The sequence below is a fragment of the Terrapene carolina genome, unplaced genomic scaffold (assembly GCF_002925995.2).
Source record: "Terrapene carolina triunguis isolate 2854851 unplaced genomic scaffold, T_m_triunguis-2.0 Scaffold58, whole genome shotgun sequence".
NCBI classification, from domain to species: Eukaryota; Metazoa; Chordata; order Testudines; family Emydidae; genus Terrapene; species Terrapene triunguis.
In genome coordinates, this window is record NW_020664409.1 from 55,250,132 (window position 1) to 55,272,151 (window position 22,020).

The 22,020-nt window shown below is 47.4% G+C and overlaps 1 protein-coding gene across 1 annotated transcript in view; it reads left to right on the forward strand.

Moving 5' to 3' along the window:
• Positions 1–19,473, forward strand: part of VXN (vexin) — a 46,487-nt gene extending 27,014 nt beyond the window's left edge. Inside the window, exon 6 of the mRNA XM_026659712.2 lies at positions 19,197–19,473. Within this exon, the coding sequence (XP_026515497.2) occupies positions 19,197–19,473 (277 nt within the window). The remainder of the gene's footprint in view (positions 1–19,196) is intronic.
• The last annotated feature ends 2,547 nt before the right edge of the window (positions 19,474–22,020 follow it).

The window sequence follows — 22,020 nt, forward strand, 5'->3', positions numbered from 1 at the left end:
AAATAGTATTTTTCAATTCATCTCATACAAGTACTGTAGTTCAATCTCCTTATTGTGAAAGCGCAACTTACAAATGTAGATTTTTTTTTTTGTTACATAACTGCACTCAAAAACAAAACAATGTAAAACTTTAGAGTCTACAAGTCCACTCAGTCCTACTTCTTATGCAGCCAATCACTGGGGCCTGGTCTACACTACGAGTTTAGGTCGACTTTAGTAGCATTAAATCGAATTAAGCCTGGACACGTTCACACGACGAAGCCCTTTCTTTCAACTTAAAGGGCCCTTTAAACCGGTTTCTTTACTCCACCTCCGACGAGGGGATTAGTGATAAAATCGGCCTTAGCGGGTCGGAATTGGGGTAGTGTGGACGGAATTCAACGTTATTAGCCACCGGGAGCTATCCCACAGTGCTTCATTGTGACCGCTCTGGACAGCACTCTCAACTCAGATGCACTGACCAGGTAGACAGGAAAAGCCCCGCGAACGTTTGAATTTCATTTCCTGTTTGCTCAGCATGGAGAGCACAGGTGACCACGCAGAGCTCATCAGCACAAGTAACCGTGATGGAGTCCCAGGATCGCAAAAGAGCTCCATCATGGACCGAACGGGAGGTACGGGATCTGCTCGCCATATGGGGAGATGAATCAGTGCTAGCTGAACTCCGTAGCAGTAAACGAAATGGCAAAATATTAGAAAAGGTCTCCAAGGCCATGAAGGACAGAGGCCATAACAGGGACACACAGCAGTGCCGCATGAAAATTAAGGAGCTAAGGCAAGCCTACCACAAAGCCAGAGAAGCAAACGGAAGGTCCGGGGCAGAGCCGCAAACATGCCGCTTCTACGCGGAGCTGCATGTCATTCTAGGGGGTGCAGCCACCACTACCCCAACCGTGTGCTATGACTCCGTCACTGGAGAAACACACAGGGAAGCGGTTCGGGGTACGAGGAAGATGAGGATGGAGATAATGTAGATAGCTCACAGTAGCAAGGAAGCGGAGAAACCGGTTTCCCCAACAGCCAGGATATGTTTATCACCCTGGACCTGGAACCAGTAACCCCTGAACTCACCCAAGGCGTGCTCCCAGACCCTGAGGGCACACAGGGGACCTCTGGTCAGTGTACCTTTGTAAATATTACACATGGTTTAAAAGCAAGCGTGTTTAATGATTAATGATTAATTTGCCCTGGCAATCGCGGCCAGTACAGCTACTGGAAAAGTCTGTTAACGTGTATGGGGATGGAGCGAAAATCCTCCAGGGACATCTCCAGAAAGCTCTCCTTCATGAACTCCCAAAGCCTTTGCAAAAGGTTTCTGGGGAAGGCTGCCTTATCCCGTCCACCATGGTAGGACACTTTACCACACCAGGCCAGTAGCACGTAGTCTGGAATCATTGCATAACAAAGCATGGCAGCGTATGGTCCCGGTGTTTGCTGGCATGCAGACAACATCCATTCCTTATCGCTCTTTGTTATCCTCAGGAAAGTGATATCATTCACGGTCACCTGGTTGAAATGGGGCGATTTTATTAAGGGGACATTCAGAGGTGCCTGTTCCTGCTCTGCTGAACAGAAATGTTCCCCGCTGTTAGCCACGCGGTGGGGGGAGGGGTGAAGTGATCATCCCAGAGAATTGGGTGGAGTGGTTGGTTTACAGGGAAGTAGAGTGAACCGGGTGGGGGGGGCGGAGGGTTCATCAAGGAGAAACAAACAGAAGTTTCACACCGTGGCCTGGCCAGTCACAAAACTCGTTTTCAAAGCTTCTCTGATGCACACCGCGCCCTGCTGTGCTCTTCTAACTGCCCTGGTGTCTGGCTGCACGTAATCAGCGGCCAGGCGATTTGCCTCAACCTCCCACCCCGCCATAAATGTCTCCCCCTTACTCTCACAGATATTGTGGAGCACACAGCAAGCAGCAATAACAATGGGGATATTCTTTTCGCTGAGGTCTGAGCGAGTCAGTAAGCTGCGCCAGCGCACTTTTAAACGCCCAAATGCACATTCCACCACCATTCGGCACTTGCTCAGCCTGTAGTTGAACAGGTCCTGACTACTGTCCAGGCTGCCTGTGTACGGCTTCATGAGCCATGGCATTAAGGGGTAGGCTGGGTCCCCAAGGATCACGATAGGCATTTCACAAAAATAACAGGAGTACTTGTGGCACCTTAGAGACTAACAAATTTATTAGAGCATAAGCTTTCGTGGGCTACAACCCACTTCTTCGGATGCATCCCAACAGTTATTTTCTGGTCTGGGAAGAAAGTCCCTTCCTCCAGCTTTCGAAACAGACCAGAGTGCCTGAAGACGCGAGCATCATGTACCTTTCCCGGCCATCCCACGTTGATGTTGGTGAAACGTCCCTTGTGATCCACCAGGGCTTGCAGCAGCATTGAAAAGTACCCCTTGAGGTTTATGTACTCGGTGGCTTGGTGCTCCGGTGACAAGATAGGGATATGGGTTCCGTCTATCGCCTCACCACAGTTTGGGAATCCCATTGCAGCAAAGCCATCCACTATGGCCTGCACGTTTCCCAGAGTCACTACCCTTGATATCACTAGGTCTTTCATTGCCCTGGCAACGTGGATCACAGCAGCCCCCACAGTAGATTTGCCCACTCCAAATTGATTCCCCACTGACCGGTAGCTGTCTGGCATTGCAAGCTTCCACAGGGCTATCGCCACTCGCTTCTCAACTGTGAGGGCTGCTCTCATCCTGGTATTCTGGCGCTTCAGGGCAGGGGAAAGCAAGTCACAAAGTTCCATGAAAGTGCCCTTACGCATGCGAAAGTTTCGCAGCCACTGGGAATCGTCCCACACCGGCAGCACGATGCGGTCCCACCAGTCTGTGCTTGTTTCCTGGGCCCAGAATCGGCATTCCACGGCATGAACCTGCCCCAGTAACACCATGATTTCCACATTGCTGGGGCCTGTGCCTTGTGAGAGGTCTATGTCCATGTCAATTTCCTCATCACTCTCGTTGCCGCGCTGCAATCGCCTCCTCGGCTGGTCCTGGTTTTGCTTTGGCATGTCCTGGCTCTGCATATACTCCAGGACAATGCGCGTGGTGTTCATAGCGCTCATAATTGCCGCGGTGATCTGAGCGGGCTCCATGATCCCAGTGCTAGCTATGGCGTCTGGTCTGAAAAAAGGCGCGAAACTAGTATCTGACGGACGGAGGGAGGGAGGGAGGGGCGAGTGACGACATGAAGTACAGGTACAGGGAATTAAAATCAACAAAGGTGGCTGTGCATCGGGGAGAAACACAAACAACTGTCACACAGAAAGATTGAACTCAAAACCCTGGGTTTAGCAGGTCGTTGATTTCACGGAGGGAGGGGGAAGCAAATGAATACAGAACAAATCTATTTTTTACATCTTAAGCTGGCAAATGACGGTGCAGCATGACTGATAGCCCTCGGCATCTTCTGGGTGCTTGGCAGAAAATACTGGGCGCTTGGCAGAAAATAGCATACTATGATTGATAGCCATCATCATCGTCAAGACTGTTCGCTAGGACTGAGCATGTCTGCCCAGGTGCCCCTGATCGACAGCCACTGCAATATGATGATGATGGATACCAGTCGTAATATACCATCTTCTACCAAAAGGCAAGGGGCTGCTGCTGTGTGCAATGCAGCCCCACGTCTGCCAGCCCCACGTCTGCCAGCACCCAGATCGCCCTCGGCCTCTTCTGACTGCTTAGCAGAAAATACTGGGCGCTTGGCAGAAAATGGCATACTACGACTGATAGCCATCATCGTCATTGTGAAGGCAGCAGAATATGACTGGGGGGATGGGGGACTGGGGGACATACCGAGTTCCAGCCACTGCTGTACGACAACGACGGTTACCAATCGTAATACACCATCTACTGCCAAAAGGCAAAGGGCTGGTGCAATGCAGCCCTACGGCTGCCAGCACCCAGATCGCCGATGAAGGCTACCAGTCATGCTGCACCATCTACCGCCAAAAGGCAGTTAGCTGCTGCTGCTGTGTAGCAATGCAGTACCACGTCTGCCGGCACCCAGATGACATATGGTGACGGTGAGCTGAGCTGAGCGGGCTCCATGCTTGCCGTGGTATGTTGTCTGCACAGGTAACCCAGGTAAAAAGGCGTGAATCTATTGTCTGCCGTTGCTGTGATGGAGGGGGAGGGGCCTGATGACATGTACCCAGAACCCCCCGCGACACTGTTTTGCATCATTCAGGCATTGGGATCTCAACCCAGAATTCCAATGGGCGGCGGAGACTGCGGGAACTGTGGGATAGCTACCCATAGTGCAATGCTCCAGAAGTTGACGCTAGCCTCGGTACTGTGGACGCAGTCCGCCGACTAGAGCACTTAGAGCATTTTATGTGGGGACACACACAATCGGCTGTATATAACCGATTTCTATAAAACCGGCTTCTATAAATTCGACCTAATTTCATAGTGTAGACATACCCTAAGAGAAACAAGTTTGTTTACATTTACGGGAGATAATGCTGCCTGCTTCTTATTTACAGTGTCACCTGAAAGTGAGAACAGACGTTTGCATGGCACTTTGTAGCCAGCATTGCAAGGTATCTACGTACCAGATATGCTAAACATTCATATGACCCTTCATGTTTTGGCTACCATTCCGGAGGACATGCTTTCATGCTGATGATGCTCATTAACAAAAATAATGTGTTAATTAATTTGTAACTGAACTCCTTGGGGGAGAATAGTATGTCTCCTGCTCTGTGTATGGCAAAAATATTCTGCCATATATTTCATGTTAAGCAGTCTCGGATGCTGACCCAGCATGTTGTTGATTTTAAGAACACTTTCACTGCAGATTTGACAAACGCAAAGAAGGTACCCATGTGAGATTTCTAAAGATAGCTACAGCACTTGACCCAAGATTTAGGAATCTGAAGTGCCTTCCATAATCTGAGAGGGGCAGGGTGTGGAAGTCTTAAAAGAGCAACGCTCTGATGCGGAAACTACAGAACCCGAATCACCAAAAAAGAAAATCAGCCTTCTGCTGGTGACATCTGACTCAGATGATGAGCCTATCATCAGCATGGCACATGTCCTCTGGAATGGTGGCTGAAGCATGAAGGGACATACAAATCTTTAGCACATCTGGTACGTAAATATCTTGCAATGCCGGCTACAACAGTGCCATGAGAACGCCTGTTCTCACTTTCAGGTGACGTAAACAAAAAGCGGGCAGCATTATGTAGCACCCCCTCTCCACTCGGTTACCTTCTTTAATGCCAATCTGCTTACAGGTTTTGATGGACAGGTCTGGGTTCTTCTGGATCACGCCACCCACTCAGCAGGGTGTATCTTCTTTATTTTTCCCTATGAATTTATTTGAAGGTGCCTCCACCCCCCTCGCTCCTTCCTGGCAGGGTCACCAGGCGGCTTGGGAGGAAAATTCTAACCACAAGGTAAGCCCCACTTACTTGCCAGATAGTTGGAGACTCCCAAGAAATAACACAAATACATACCATATATTCAACACAGTAATTATATTAAACAGGAGACAAATATAACATAACAGGGTAAAACACTATTCTTAGGGTCACCAGTGCTCACACTAATAATACCCGTGACTTTCCCCAATCACGTGACCTGATGTAGCAAATGTAAGTTTAGTGTCCCGTTGGTACGCGGACTTTGTTGGGGCCCTTGATGACCTATGACCACGATATCTTCTCTGCAATGGTTTAGCAGTGTGGCTGACTGGGTTCAGTACAGCCCAAAGGACTCACAAGTGGGGGGAGGTGGGAAGTCCCTCCACAGGTTTAATACACAGCAGGTTATAAAATCCCCAAACCCTTACTCCCTGGCTTGAGGACACAGTTCAGGGAGTAGGGGGTCCCCAAAACAATTTCCCTAACTAAAAGATGGTGCACTCACAAACTCCATGAATGATCCTCAGGTTCAGAGATGACTCTGGACTCCTCAGTCACGGAAGAGTGGCTGATATCTGCTGGCAGGTATCCTCTTGAGGCAGGAGTCAGGATGCTTCTGGTCCTAGGATTTCCCCTCACCACAAATGGGTGCAGGGCTCAAGGTGCAGATTACACAACTACACTAAAATCCAAACTGTAGTCTCCTAGCCCAGCATCCAGACACACTCACAGCAGGCAGTAGCCCTGGACTAGCAGCCAGAGCAGAGCTGACCATGTGGTGACTGGTCTCACCTAGGGAGCTGGAGGGCTAACTCAGCCTGTCTGGGGAAGTGTCCCAGAAAAACTCTACAAACTGGGAGTCATCAGTGGAGAGGGAAAAGCCCAGCTGAGGGATCTTGCTTTCAGGTCCCTAGAGGCCAGTTCTCAGGGGGAACCCTGCATGGAGGCCTGGGACTCACCAGCTCCCCACACAGCCAGTCCTGCCCTTGCTCTGGCTGGCTCCAGAGTGCCTCAAAAAATGGCTGCTCCCCTTTCCTGAGCTCCCTGGGAAGGGCATCTCACTCCCTATTGGGTGCTGGGCAGACTCTGAGGCTTCCTTGGCTCCTCCTCCCTACCAGAGACAGTGTGCATCTCCCTGAGCTGCCAGCAGACAGAGCCCCAGGAATCTAGGTAATCTCATTGGGGGTTACAATTATCTCCTGCAAACATAAACAAATGTGTCTGTCTGAGCAATTGGCTGAACAAGAAGTAGGACTGAGTGGACTTGTAGGCTCTAAAGTTTTACATTGTTTTATTTTTGAATGCAGTTATTTTTGTACATAACTACATTTGTAAGTTCAACTTTCACAATAAAGAGATTGCACTACAGTACTTGTATTAAGTGAATTGAAAAATACTACTTATTTTATTTTTACAGTGCAAATATTTATAATAAAAATAAATATAAAGTGAGCATTGTGCACTTCGTATTCCATGTTGTAATTGAAATCAATATATTTGAAAAATGTGGAAAACATCCAAAAATATTTATATAAATGGTATTCTATTATTGTTTAACAGCGCAATTAATCATGATTAATTTTTTTAATTTTTTTAAAAATCACTTGACAGCCCTAGTTTGAACTTTAGCAACAGCAACAACAGCTCACGCCCATCTCAGCTAAGGCCATTTATACACTACAGTTAAGTTGACTTAAGTTACATCAATGATCATAAGCCGTTTTAATTACATCAGTTGTGCATATCCACACAATGCTCCTTGTGTTGGTGGAGCATGTCCACAGTCGGTGCCTTTGCATTGACAGAGAGAGCGTTGCATCATGGGTAGCTACCCACTATACAACTCGCCACCTTCTGCTGCTGGGAGCTCTGGGAATGGATCACAGTGCATCATGGGGGCATGCTCACCATCCCATGATGCAGTTCTTTCCATCCCATCATTCCATGGGCTTCTGACTTCGTTTTGTGCCATTTTTCAAAACCCCATGTTAACTGTGTGCCTGCCATCTCTGCCTGAAAGCATGGCTCCTGAACTGCTGACCAATCTGGTGATGAGCATTATGAACACAACCTGGCTGGTCGTGCAGTATTTCATGAATTGTGAATCAGAAAGTGAATCAGTGGCACCTGCCCTGCTGTGTGCCATGGAAAGAAACAATTCAAGATTGCTGTTGGCATTCACAGAGCAGCTGCACACAGTGGACCGATGGTACCAGGCTCGGGAAGCAAGCATCGAGTGATGGGATTGCATCGATGACAAGCAGTGGAGTGACAAGCAGTCGCTCTAGAACTTTTGGATGTGCAAATCCACCTTTCTGGAACTGTGTGTGGAACTCGCCCCAGCACTGAAAGGACACCAGAATGAGAGCTGTCTTCACTGTGGAAAAGTGAGTGGTGATCGCTGTGTAGAAGCTGGCAACTCCAGACTGCTACCAGTCAATCGCGAATCAGTTTGGAGTTGGAAAGTCCATGGGGGGGGGGGGAAGGTGAAGGCCTGCGGTGATGCAAGTGTGCAAGGCCATTACTCGCCTCCTGCTATGAAGGACTGTGACTTTCAGTCATGTGCAGGAAATACTTGATGGCTTTGAAGCAATAGGATTCCCTAACTGTGGCGGGGGCGATAGGTTGAATGCATATCCCAATTTTGGCCCCAGACCATCTTGCGATGGAGTATATCAGCTGGAAGGGCTACTTCTCTATGGTCTTGCACACAGTGGTGGATCACCTAGCCCGTTTCACTGACATCAATGTCAGTTGGTCAGGAAAGGTGTATGACGCACACATCTTTAGGAACACTGGCCTGTATAGAAAGCTGCAAGCAGGGACTTTCTTTTTGGACCAGAAGATTCAAAGGGGGGATGTGGAAATGCCAATTGTGATCCTGGGAACCCAGCCTACCCCTGGCTCTCATGGCTCATGAAGCCTTACACCGGAAACCTAGACAGCAGCAATGAGCGCTTCAACAACAGGCTCAGCAGGTGCCGAATGACCATTGAACATGCCTTTGGCTGATTAAAAGGTCACTGGTGCTGCCTTTCTGGCAGGTTAGACCTCAATGAGAAAAAAAATATTCCGATGGACATTGCAGCCTGCTGTGCTCTACATAACATTTGGGAAGCAAAGGGGGGAACGCTTCCCCAGGGGGAGAGCACTGAGGTGGCTACTGATTTTGAGCAGTCAGATACCAGAGCCATTAGAGAGATACAGCAGGTGGCTATTTGAATAAGGGAGGCTTTGAAGGAGCATTTTGACAATGATTCCCAGTAACGTGTGTGTATGTGATGCTTTCGGCCAGGCAATGTTTGCTTGTCGCCTTGAATTATCCCGGTAGTGCTTGATTCCTGAGCATTAATAGTACTGAGTAAATATTCCTGCCTCTAGTCCCTGTGTTTGAATGTTAGCACTGATGGACATACGTATGACATAAATAAAGACTTATTTTATTTCAAAGACTAAAGTTTAACAATAGGACAAAACACAAGAATTTTGTCAAACAGAGGCCATGGTAATAAAGAACAGTCTCTCGGTTATGGCTCTCAGAGCTGCGTGTAACTCCAGCTTTCATTGTGAAACCAGTCGCTAAGGGTGAGTGCACAGGTTACTGTGAGGGAACTGGGAACATGAGAGGAATGTGGTGGGGGAGTTTGGGAAGGGCATGGAACAGAGTTCTGTATTGGCTGTAGGGGGAGTCAAGCACAGATGTAATGAGAGACTTGAGCATCTCTGTGTGGCCCTCTAGTAGCTTTATCATCCATTCCTGCCCATGTCCTTTCCAGACTATCCAGCCTGAGTCTTTCATTAAATTGTCTCCCTCCACGCTCCTGTTTCACTATGTGCTACATCTGTTGACTGCAGCACTGAGCGAATCATATCCTCCTTACTCCTCCTGGTTCACTGCCTTATCTGATGGAGGCACTCCGCCGGTATGGAGGAGTGGGTCCTCAAGGGCACAGCTGCAGAAGCCAAAGCAACAATGAACAGAGACAGTATTGTGAATTTGCTCACAGCCATGAATCACAAAAGTTACACACACTGTGCCTTGGCTAGCACACAGCTCGGCGAGAGTCTAGAAAATGCTGAGTTCGGTGGGGTGAGGAATGGGTAAGAAGGGACAAAGGTTCTGGATGGTTTGCAAAGAGGGTTACTACAAGTGACTAGGGAGACTATTCTGTATATTGGCACCCTTTTCCACAGGCTGGGGTAATCGAACCCGGTGTATGTTAACAAACTTTTCCGCCAGGCCCCCCACCCACTGCGTAGCTGCAGAGCCTATTTGTTAATTTCTATCCCTTATCCCTCCTCTACCATACAACAAAGTACATGAGAACTCAATCTCCTCTCATCCTGCAATATCAAAGCAAAATGTGTGCTTACCAGAGCTTATGTCTCCTGCTTCAGGCATGCCAGAGCTGGAGAGCAGGGACTGACTAGACCACTCCGGACTCAAAAAGAGATCCTGACTCGCCATGCCACCGGACGACCCTGTTGTGTGTTCCACATCCTCCTCCAACTCCAGTTCCTCATCTATCACTTCGTTCTCAGCATAGGTGCCAACTTCCCCTCTGCCCACTGGGTGCTCGACGCCCCCCCACCCTCTCCCCACCCCCATTCCACTCCCTTCCCCACAAGTCCCCACCTCTTCTCCACCTCCTCCCCTGAGCACACCGCATCCCCCCTCCTTCCCCTCCCTCCCGGAAAGTCCTAAGCACTGCCAAACAGCTGTTAGGCGGCAGGCAGGAAGCTCTGGGAGGGAGGGAGAGGAGCGAGGACCCAGCACGCACTGGGGAGGAGAAGGTGAGGAGGGGGCCAGAGGAGCTAATTTTTCCCTGTGGGGGCTCCAGCACCCACGGAGTCGGCGCCTATGGTTCTCGGGGTTGACTCCACTGGCCGCTGCCTCCAGTCTTCCCAAAGTATCCACAGGGTTCTTGGTGGTTGAGGTGGGGTAATCACAGAGGATGGCGTGCAGCTCCTTGTAGAGGCAGCATGTCTTCAGTACTGCACCAGAGTAACGGTTGGCCTCCCTTGCCTTCTGGTACGCCTGCCTCAGCTCCTTGATCTTAGCACAGCAGTGCTGTGTCCCCCTTTTGTGCCCTTTCTCCTGCATGCCACTAGCAATTGGCCCTTAGGTACAAAGTTCCTACAACTGGAATGAAGCTGTGACTGCACAGCCTCCTTTCCCCACAGAGCCAGCAGATCCAACAGCTCCAATGTACTCTACTGTGGAAAGCCGGGAAGATGCAGTGTGAACTGTGCACACCAAGCAAACAGGAAAAGGAATTACAAAAATTCCTGGGCCTTTAAATGGGGGGGGGAGCACATGCCTGTGTACCTTCAGGGCAGCAGAGTTCAAACTGCTGACCAGAGTGGTCATGATGGGCATTGTGGAACACTTCCTGGTGGCCAATTAGGGTGATGTAAGCAGGCACAATGTGTGCACTGACACTGAGTCAATCTAACTTTGTTGCAAAAAGCTCTACGCCTCTCATGGAGATGGTTTTATTTTGTCAGTGTAGCAGGCGAGTTAAATCGGCAGGAGGAGCATTGTAGTGTGTACACCTCCACTGTTTTGTCGACGAAAGCTGACTTTTGTTGACAAAACTGTGTCGTGTAGACAAGAGCTAATGTCTTCTCTTTTTCCCCATAAGGACAGTTCTTACCACTTTAATACCATCTAAGTGGCTGTTAAATAGGGGGTTCCTTTCAAAATCTCTCTCCAGAGAAAGGAAAAGGGAACACAGGATGTTGTTAAAATGAAAGCCATACTTATTACTTTATATTTCAAATGCTTTAACTCTTTATCTTTCTTTTCTGTATCTTTAATGAATGGTACAAATGATTTTAAGTGTTCGTACTATGCTATAAGCAGGCTGAGGTCTCTGTGTGCCAAAACCCAGGTCATGTTTAAAACTGTTTAATGTTGAACAGCTACAGGGTCATGCTAACACCTTTGATCCTTTGGGCCCATATATTCCATCAAAATGGACACAATAGGCATGCCAGGGTAATGCACTTTCCCAGCTATTAGCAAGCTGATCAGCCTGTTACAGCAATCTTTGGGCCAAGGAGTCTTCGATGGTACTCCAAGCACCAAGTTACTTGAGGTATTGTCAACTTTCAGTCTTACAAGTGCTGGGGTTTAAATTTGACCCCATTTATGACTGCCCTAGGCTTTGAATAGCTGGGGTTTGGTAACTACAACATTCTGTTGAGTTTTTTTACCCTTTATTCTCAACCATAAAACAAAATTTGTCTAGATAATTATTAGCGGCTCTACTTTGTGGGGTTACTGGGAGTGCCTTAAACAGGGCCCTGAGATTCAGCAATGAGTTACATACTGATCTTGTCTGTACTGCATTCATCCATATCTACACAGTGCCCCTCAACGCCCTGTCTACACTATAAGTGCAACTATGTTTTTGATACAAGGTCTTGATCTTCTCATTGGAGCCAGTTACAACAAATACAGTTGAGCTGTGTCCACACAACAGCTTTTTTCACAACATAACCAGGTGACGAGTGTTTTTATACATCGATACCTGTCAGATGCCTCACTGGAGTCATACCAGTGAATTCTGGGAAAACCTGAACAGCTACCCCATTGTACCTCAGCAAGGGATAGAGTTCTATGGGTCATGCACACATGGCAAAATCAGGAGCATGTGTAGCAATGCACTGTGGGACATCCTACTGCACAGAACACTGGGAGGAAGGAGGACTGGCCAACCTGGTTACATAAGCACTTCTATGGGGCCTGTCAACAACATAAACCAACAGACCTCTGGGCAAGGACAACACAGTCAGCTGCCACAGTTACTACTATACGTGTGAGGGATCAGAAGCCAAAGTTAGTACCAATTATGCCACTAACTGGTTACAGCCTTGGTTAAAACTGAGTGCAGGCAGAAAGCAGGCTCCCAAAGTTCTATCCTCCCATGCACAGGGCCCACTGCAAAATCTGGGAAGGATTCTCTGTGATTGTTGAGCATCTGGTACAGATATATACATAGTGTATGGGGTGTTACACATCATGTCTCTTCCTCCAACCTAAGGAAATCATTCCTGACCCTGAATGATATGCCTCCACCTACAATCAAGGAAAGCAAAATAATTGTCTGTCATTTGCTTTAATATCCTTGGGAAACAATCCCCGAAAGGGACTTTGTGTTCAACCTGTGAAGAAGAGATACGTTAAAAGCTTGGGATGTTTTTGCTATGGAAAATCTCCCACCACATATATTAGCTACAAGCTAGGTCCTACCTTCGTTCAACTCAGTGGGAGCTTTAGATTACAAGGGACCTAAATGAAATACAATTCTGGTTTTATTACCTTAATACTTTAATGTCTTCCCCATAGAATATTTTCCTGTTTCTTCTTGATATTGTTCTAGTATTTAGCCTGGGGGAACACGGGGCAAGATTCACTGAGTCTGGTGCTGGAAGGAATACTTCACACCTCCCAGTGCAGGTTCAGCTTCTTGTGTTGAAAGGGAAATTCACCCTTAAAGAGAGCAGGTTCGGGTACCCCTTTTCTTATGTATTAATCAAATACAGTAAGCTTCAGTACACAGTGTATGACTTCTCCCCTCAGCCAGGTTTTCACTGTATGGACTGTTCTAACAGCATATGGTGATTTGCAGAGTCTAATTTTGTGAGTGCTGAGACAATGACCACCTCTGCAAGATCCTGTGGCATTTTTAAATTAAATTTATCTGAAAATTGCGTGGCTTTCTGATAACTGTTTACAAATGAGGGCCCCAAAACTGCACAGCATGGTCACAAAGCTGGTAATCTGAGCAGCATAGCAAGTGTATTATACCTCAGATGACATGTCCTTTTCTGACTTTTTTGTAACTAAAAGAAATAGGACAAACATCTTCTGTACCCAGAGGAGATGTGCATTATGTGCTCTATATTCATAGCAAAACAGCTATAGCCTGCTTGGCATACGACTCCCAGCAGCTGTTTGGTTTACACTTCAGTCCTCCTAGCAGATTAGAAGCACAAGACAATAATCCGGTTGGTTGCTGTGCTGATGCTAGTTTTCTAAAAGCATCTAGAGATCCCATCATCTACATTCATCTCCATCACGGGAGAAAGGTCCAGTGAAGACAGTAACACGTGAGTGGTAGTAGCATCAAGAGCCTCAATAAGAAGCTCTATTTCCTCTTGACAGGAAGCAGCAAAATATGCAATGCACACACTTCTCATGTGCAAACATGCAAAACAGTTTCTAGTCCAATTTGCATACCAACCACAGCAGCTGTCTGTGACATATCAAAACTCCTTCTACAGACCCACTTAACTTTACCTCAGAAATATGAGAGTTAAAAATACTTAACTGTAGCTGATGGTTTCATGCATCTTTGCCTTGATGTGCAATGCCAATGTCTCTTTTCATTAGAAACGAAACCTCTTTTCTAATTTGTTTGTCTCTTAGCAGCACTGACATATCTGCGGTGAACAACGCTCAAGAGCCCTCAGGCTTTTTTCTCATTCTTTTGCAACTTCACTGTTATGTTTCTAAGGTTGGGAATAAATCATTCTTATCTGAAAACCCTGAAAGGTGTTAGATACCTTGCTGAGGGAGTATTGAATATTTACAATGTCCATTTACTGTGATGCTTCTTAAAGATCTATTTGTGACTAAGCAGTAGGTAGCACTCCGAGCCACAATGTAACCAGTGCCTCATCCTTGGAGGCACTGTACTGCTATCAGATGAGATACAAAACAGAGTTGGCCATTAAAGATCCCATGAGGCTGTTTGTAAAAAGAGGGGTAATAACCTCAGGCAAAATTCCAACTTGGGTAATTACATCCTTATGTACACCTCTACCCCGATATAACGTGACCTGATATAACACAAATTCGGATATAACGTGGTAAAGCAGTGCTCGGGGGGCGGGGGGGGCTGCGCACTCCGGTGGATCAAAGCAAGTTCGATATAACGCGGTTTCACCTATAACACAGTAAGATTTTTTGGCTCCCAAGGACAGCGTTATATCGGGGTAGAGGTGTACTTAGTAAATTCCCCTTTTGCTTTAACTAGACATGGTATTCTTAGTCACATTCAGCTCCTAAATCGTGGTCTAATGTTGCTGGTACCATTATGCTGGCTGTCATGTTGCACTCCAGAGGTGGCTGCAGTTTGTTAATCTGTAAAGCTCTTTGAGGCTTGCAAAAAAAACAGTGTATATCTCAAACAAATAACCGCTCACAGATGTCACTTTCCGTGAATAGCTAATGTATCTGCCTAACAGTTGAATGAGACAACACTAGGTTACTGTTTGAATTCCTGTGAACTTTCTTCCTAAACTTAGCAAAGCACTTTGGATTCTAGTATACTAGAATTTCAGTATGATCACTTAAATTTTTTTTTTAAGATTTAGGTACTAATAAAGAGCTGTGGAAAATATAAATCAAATTCCAATGATCTGACTGAGCTGATACAAAGTGAAAGATGTACCAGCAGCTTTCTGGTGGCTCCCATCATTGTATGCACAAATTACATTTTAATTAAAAAATAACCAAAACATTAAGTTTTTAGCCCTTAGGTTTGTGAAGAACCTTCCAAATGTGACCATATAATGAGCTGTCTCATATTGAGTCTGCAAATAGACAGAAACAATGGGCCAGATTCCACCAGCAAAAATCAGGGCCCTCAGTGGCAAGTTAGACCTACCTATGCAAGCAGAAGTAAATCTAGCCCAAAATCTTTTAGAGGTTTGAACTGCCCTCATCCATAACAAATGAACATTAGGACTCAGTCAACACTTAACAGTGCACATGTCAACGCTGTTAAGTTCTTAACTACTGGCAATTTTTGAAGCAATATTCAAGTACTTTCAGTGGAGTTGGGGTTTTGCAGCAGAACTTCAACAGAGCTGGACTTCCGTCAGTCTCCCAATATTTGATCCATAAAGAATACCCAGCTTGCTAATCCTCTAATCAGTTTTTTTAATCAAGATTGGGTGTCTTTCTGAAAGATATGTTGTAGCTCTAACAGAAGTAATGGGTGACATGGCCGAAATTATTGGGTGAAGTTCTCTGGCCTGTGTTACGATCATCTAGTCCAGTGGTTCCCAAAGTGGAGTTCGCGAACCCCTGGGGGTTCGCAGAACGTTTCAGGGGCTTCGAAAGAAAAATGTCTTTAATGGAGGCCAGAGGACTCTGCTGGGACCCAGTTGCAGGGCAGACAGCCCGAGCCCCAGGGAGAGCGGGGCCGGGCAGTTTGAGCAGGCAGCCCGAGCCCTCCCCTGTCAGCCAGGGAGCCGGCAGCCCGAGCCTCGTGGAGAGCGGGCAGTTTGAGTCGGCAGCCCGAGCCCTCCCCTGTCAGCGGGGGAGCCGGCAGCCCGAGCCCCAGGAAGAGCGGGGCCGGGCAGTTTGATCCAGCAGCCCGAGCCCTCCCCTCTCAGCCAGGGAGCCGGCAGCCCGAGCCTTGGGGAGAGCGGGCAGTTTGAGTCGGCAGCCCCAGCCCTCCCCTGTCAGCGGGGGAGCCGGCAGCCCGAGCCCCAGGGAGAGCGGGGCCAGGCAGTTGGGGCAGGCAGCCCGAGTCTCGGCGGTCAGTGGGGGAGCCGGCAGCCTGAACCCCAGCGCTCTGCGCGGGGCTGGCAGCCCAAGCCCCAGGGAGAGCGCGGCCGGGCAGTAGGGGCTGGCAGCCCGAGCCCTGCCCCCGTCAGCAGGGGAGCCAGCAGCCCGAACCCCAGCCCGAGCCCCAGGAATTTGCCAAATCTCATCTAAAGCCAGAACCACAGGCCTCCTTGTTACCACCAGCCACAACCTCACCTGCAGCAACTGGTGCTTACATTCAAGGCATCCAGGCAGCTCTGTTCCTAACAGGGCATTAGCTGTTGGTGAGTATCTCGACCCTTGCACTCAGGTCTAGACAGTGACTTCCAAAGAGTTTGTTTTAAGTGTGTTCGTCATTTTTAGGGTCTCCTGTTAGTGATGTATCTTATGTAGCTTTCAATATTGATTTAAAGCATTTCAGTCCATCTCTGCACTCCCTAGAAGTTCAGCGATGGTTTAGAGAGCAGATGCACAACTCAGTCTTAATCTGGACTCCCAATGTGTATTTTGCCCAAGCTGCATGAGGAGTCAGGGATTGCAACCTTTGTCCTCATCTGAACTCTGAAAAATGGTGAGCAATAACTTTTATGTGGTCCTAGCCCTTCCTCTGTATGAAAAAAACAAGGTATATATTGTCTTTATCTGACCCACAACATTTTATCTGCTAGAAAAGCAACAGTCTAGCTATATAAGGATTAAACAGTCAAATGAAGCATGACAGAATAAGGGCAAAATTGCTTTTTGACTCTTCAGTATGAACATATATTATAGGGCTTCACATTCATTTATTCTACACACATTGGCTACATGTACTTCAATGTCATCTGAGGGGAGTAGAACTCAGGATCTTCTGTTTAAAACCTAGAATAACCCTACACTTGGTCAAAAAGAGAATTTATTAGAGACTTGTCTGTCCTTCAGAAGGCCAGTCTCTAGACAGTCACATCATCACCAATCCCAGAGCAGGCCTCACATTCCCTCAGTCGAGGGCAGTGGAACATAGCCAGGGCAGAACTTGTGCTGTTTAACATTCAGCCCACTGCCCCTCCTAAATGCTGTATCAACATCCCTGACTCTGTCTGGTCTCTCTCTGCTGTTCCTTGCAAGGTATGGGCTCTGCTGTACATTTAGTTAGCTCAGATAACTTTCTGCCCAGCATAACCAAACTGCATCATCATGGCATCTAGTGATCAGGAACAGCATCGGGGCATTTCAACAACTGCTGCAGAAATTGAACCCTCTCCCTCACCCAGAATGAAAATGCCAACAGATTGGTCAGATTGCCCCAGGCTGCAGCCAAATCCAAAAATCTCCTGGAGTGCCATTAGCATTCAGTTGAAATGCATCCTTTCCTACTTTCCTTTGGTCACCCTGGCACCCTACAAGCCTCTCTTGAACCTGCCTGGGGGAAAGAAAGACAAGAAGGGTGAGTCAAATGGCACAAGCTGCAAAGAAGAACCCTACTCACTGTGGTAAATTGCGTTGAGGAACAGAAAACATAAGCAGGGGGAGCTGAAAGGGGAATAGAGAGAGAAAGGACCCATGGGAGAGACCACAGCAAATCTGTGAAGGAGTCTAAAAACAAGCAGGGCAGTTTTGAACTGGATCTTGAAATGAATTGGAGACCCTGAGATTGGTTGAGGCTGGGGATGATGCAGTTGTGTAGATAAGCTCTTTTGCCAGTGTGAAAAGGGGAGCAGCAGCCCTCTAAATATACTGTTGGAATTTCGGGTAGGCGACAGAGAAGGGCATAATAAGAGATGAGGTGAGAGGAGAGGAAATTATAACTAAGTTGCTAAGGCAGCAAAAGATATAAGCAGTGATACAGAGATGGCAATCGGTGCAGCAGAATTACAGAGAAGGAGAATCCAGAATCAACGGTAACACCAAGGGAAGGGAGGAGGGGAAGGGAAGTACCTGTGACTGATGCTTTCCAAAGCTCTCCACTGGGACAGCTCTAAAGCAAGGCTGGAAATTTAAATTCAAGATTTTTATCTTGAAGTCAAATAAAGACAAGCAAAGAAAGTGAAATGTAACTACCCCCGGCCTCGTGGGAGGTGGCAGAGAGCAGTGGCTGCAGGGATGATTGCATCTTAGTTTCACTCAGATATCACCAGGACTACTTGGCAAGACTCACAGCCAGCGCAGGCAGCCTGGGTGAAGTCATTCAGAAAGCCCCACTCCAGCCGACAGTGGAAATGCCACTTAATCTCTATGGCAGCATTACTGGAACCAATCAATGCCCAGGCCTCAGCTACCCCGACCCAACTTTTACCCTTAGAAATAAAATGCTGGTTTTCACTTGCATCAAACCAAAACGCTGCTTTCCACCCACACTCCCAATTCTGGCAGGGCAGAGGGAGATGGAGGGGAGAGAACAGCCTTCCAATGAGGCAGTCATGGGAGAGCAACAAAGTCTGGCAAATCACCTAGAGAATTCAATTTGATTCTCTGGAATAAAGGTTCATTCCTTTCGAGATGGTCTGAGTCTGAGATCATTTGTTTTAAAATTCAGCTCACCTGCCTTGCAGCTGTCATATTGCTCAGGCAACTCAATACCTGACACAGCCTTCTTCATGTTCAGTGGAGACTCGGAGAGAGGATGTCTTGTGTGGCTGAGGTTCAGGTAAGGGTTTGTGGTGTTCATGTTAAGGAACTAAACTAGAGTAGCTAATGCAATGTGATAACTTCCATTCCATTTATTAAACATTTCCATAAAACAACAATCGATAAACGTGAAATGTTTTCCCAGTTGGGACAGTTAATGCAATCGAGCGAAATCTTACTCAGAGATGGGTCTGAACAAAACCCAACCCCTGATCCAAACACTTTCCAGAGTTTGGATACGGAGCCTGAAATAAACTGGCCTAGTAAAAAATTGCCAAGAGACCAAGCCAAGTCCCCTGAACATTGGGAGATTCTGTATTCAGATTCAGCTGCAAACTTCATGGCCTCTGTCTATAATGGGCAGAACCAAAACCGTGGATCCAAAGCCCCGTAAACACTGAGAACATTCAGCTCTGTAGCCCGATTTTGTAACTATTCAGATTGTCACTTTGGGATCATTCCGCTGAAGTGGCAGCTTATTTTGCCACTTGTTGCTCATTCGTTTGACACAGGAGGCATAGATTGCCGTTAAAGACCCATTACCTCCCCATCATAATTAAACCATCCACACTGATCACTGAACAATTTATTTTGAAATTTTGAAATTATGACTTCTAATTTTTAATCTTGAGCAGGAAGAGCGGCCTGCAGGGCTGGATGTGGGCATCCTTTGAAAAACGATTAGCCTGCCTTTGCCATGAGTGCATCGAGCCCACAGCAATAGAGATTGAAGGAGGTGGAGGGAGTCTTGTTGGACCAGATAAGTCAGCACTATTTTCCATTCTGCTGCTGCTGGCCAGGGCAGGTGTTGTCTCTTTCCCTTCTGCAGAGCTCCCTGGTCACTGTGACAAAGGGAGCCAAGCTGAAAGCTTGCTGGCTGAACTGAACTGTCAAGGCAGAACTGTGCCGTGAACTTTCAGGGTGGGATCAGGATGGGGGTGGGGAGCTGAACCCTATAGATGTCTGAGGTTACAGAAGCCCTTAAAAACTCTCTGCCACAGGTCTCACCCTCCCCTTTGAAACTGCCTTTTTCAGGCTTCCAAGCCCCCATCACAAAAGCTCATCTCACTCCTTGCTTTACCAGCCACCTTTTCACTTTTACAGTCAGAGACATTTGGCAAAAACATCTGCTCTGGCTCTTCCCCAGTTGAGCACAGTATATGGTTCATCTGTTAAAACACAGCCTATTATGCAAACAGAGATGGGGCCAAATGAAATCTATATATCCAAGCCTTGTCCCAGCCTGTGAACTTTGGGAAAGTTCAGATCTGGAGCTGGTCAGTCTCTACAATGAGCTGAGCCAAAGCTTTTCATCTGAACTCTCCTGAATTTTGAGTGTATTCAGATCTGGATTCAAACTTTGCAACTATCTAGATATTTACTATATACCATTCTAACCATATATATAACCATGGTATACGAGCACCATGAGTCCTCAGCTCAGGAAAATCAAATTGCAAAGTGTTTAGGAGGTTCTGTCTACATACACTAATGAGTCATTATTGAAGACATAAAGTAGGGAAGTTAAGTCAGGGTAACCCATGAGTGGTTTTGCCATTCTCCCTCATGGTGGTGGTGATGCAATAGTGAAAATCTTCTCAGATACCAGGAGCTGCCCCCTCTCTCGACCTGCAGAAAGATTTTGTGTGCTCTCTGAGGGCTTTTCAAATTTGAAGTACAACCCTGAAAAAGTAACCTCATGCAACATGCTACGTGTTTGTTTTCCTTTTTCCCAGGTCTGATAGGGTATGTCTACATAGCAACTAGTCACTCATGGTTGGCCTGTGCGAGCTGACTCAGGCTCACAGGGCTCAGGCTGTGGGGCTGTTTCATTGGTGTATAGACGTCTGGGCCAGGCTGGAGCCTGGACTCTAGGACCCTGTGAGGGGGGGGACTCCGCGGATCAGCGCCACCCCTCCTTCCCTGCGCCTGCCTCCCGCCCGCCGTGAACAGCTGTTTCGCGGCATGCAGGAGGCTGGGGGTGGGGGGAAGAGAGGAGGAGCAAGGACATGGTGTGCTTGGAGGAGGGGGCAGAACTGGGTGGGAAGAGGCGGGGTGAGGTTGGGCCTTGAGAGCGGGGGCAGGGCCTGGGACAGAGCCGGGGGTTGAGCACCCCCCGGCACTTTGGAAAGTCGGCGCCTGTGGCTGAAACTGCTTCCAATTAGTTCCCTGCTCCCTGGCTCTTCCTCCAGGTGCAGCCTGTGGAATTAATTGGCCAGCCTGGCTACCATAACCCCTTTCAGTCTTGTGTGGGGTTGTCACCCCATCACACACCCTGAGCCCCACGAGCCTGAGTCAGCTGGCACGGGCCAGCCATGGGTTTTTCTTTGCTGTGTAGACATACACGTTCTATTGCTTTCTTTATGGGTAATACATATTTTGTAATGCAATTAGCAATGTGTATTCGTTGGAGGGGCTCTATTGTTGAACTCAGCTGGAGTCAGCCAAGCTAATTTGTCCCAGGTGACATAACTCCTCTTTTGCAGGCCAGTCAAAGAACTGTACTCTATACATAGATTTAACATGGCCCCGAAAGGGTGATCCAGACTTACAGTGAGTTTCCTTCATCTGGTCCTGCCATCAGATGGGGAGATCTGGATAGGTGCTGAGTTTCTTCCCCCCTTTCGTCTAACCCTCGGAGGGTGAGATCTGGACAGGAGAGGAGTTTTCTCTCTCTGCAGTTCTGCTGCTGAAAGGACTGGCAATCAATACAGGTTTGCCAAGTTAGTGCAGGACCCTAAAAAGGAACTCTTCACTTTTTGGGACCCAATTTGCATTGCTTGTACCTAATGTTAACTCTGCAGGCCAATACTCGAAAACTACATGGGGTACGAACACAAATCTATCACTTTTACTGCAGACCCAGTAAAAATGCCTGCTCCTTTGTGAAGCAAAAGCCAGAGCTAGAGAGAGTGCTAGGGAAGCAAACACTAAACCAAAGCAAGGGACTACATGCACAGTAAATAAAAGGCTTCTCTGAAGAATCTATTACCTAGAAAGAGGTTGTTGTTTTTTGAAAAGGAAAGTTTTCTTCTTCCCGCCAAAAATTATGCAACAGCAGGTCCACAGCGTGTCTGCCAGATGACCTGCTTGTCACATCCATAATTGCTTCCCATCTGGTGTCTGGAATACACAAAGCCTGGCCGTTTGCCAGAGCAAAATGACTCACAAACTGGCCCACTTCTGGTGAAGCAGGCCCTCCAGACATTACTGATCTGCTTATTTCCTTATGGCTACAGAGAACTTTTCATTCATTTGCAAATTGCAGTCAACTGATTTATAAAGCTATTCTGGACCAACGCTGGACACGCTTCCGACTAATGTGCCTAAGATATTTGCTATATGCTGCAGCCTGAAACACATCTGCATCCTTCCATATATTATACTGTTGCATAATATCACCACACACATTCAACTGAATATATAACTTACACTGATGAGCTCAGTAACATATTGCTG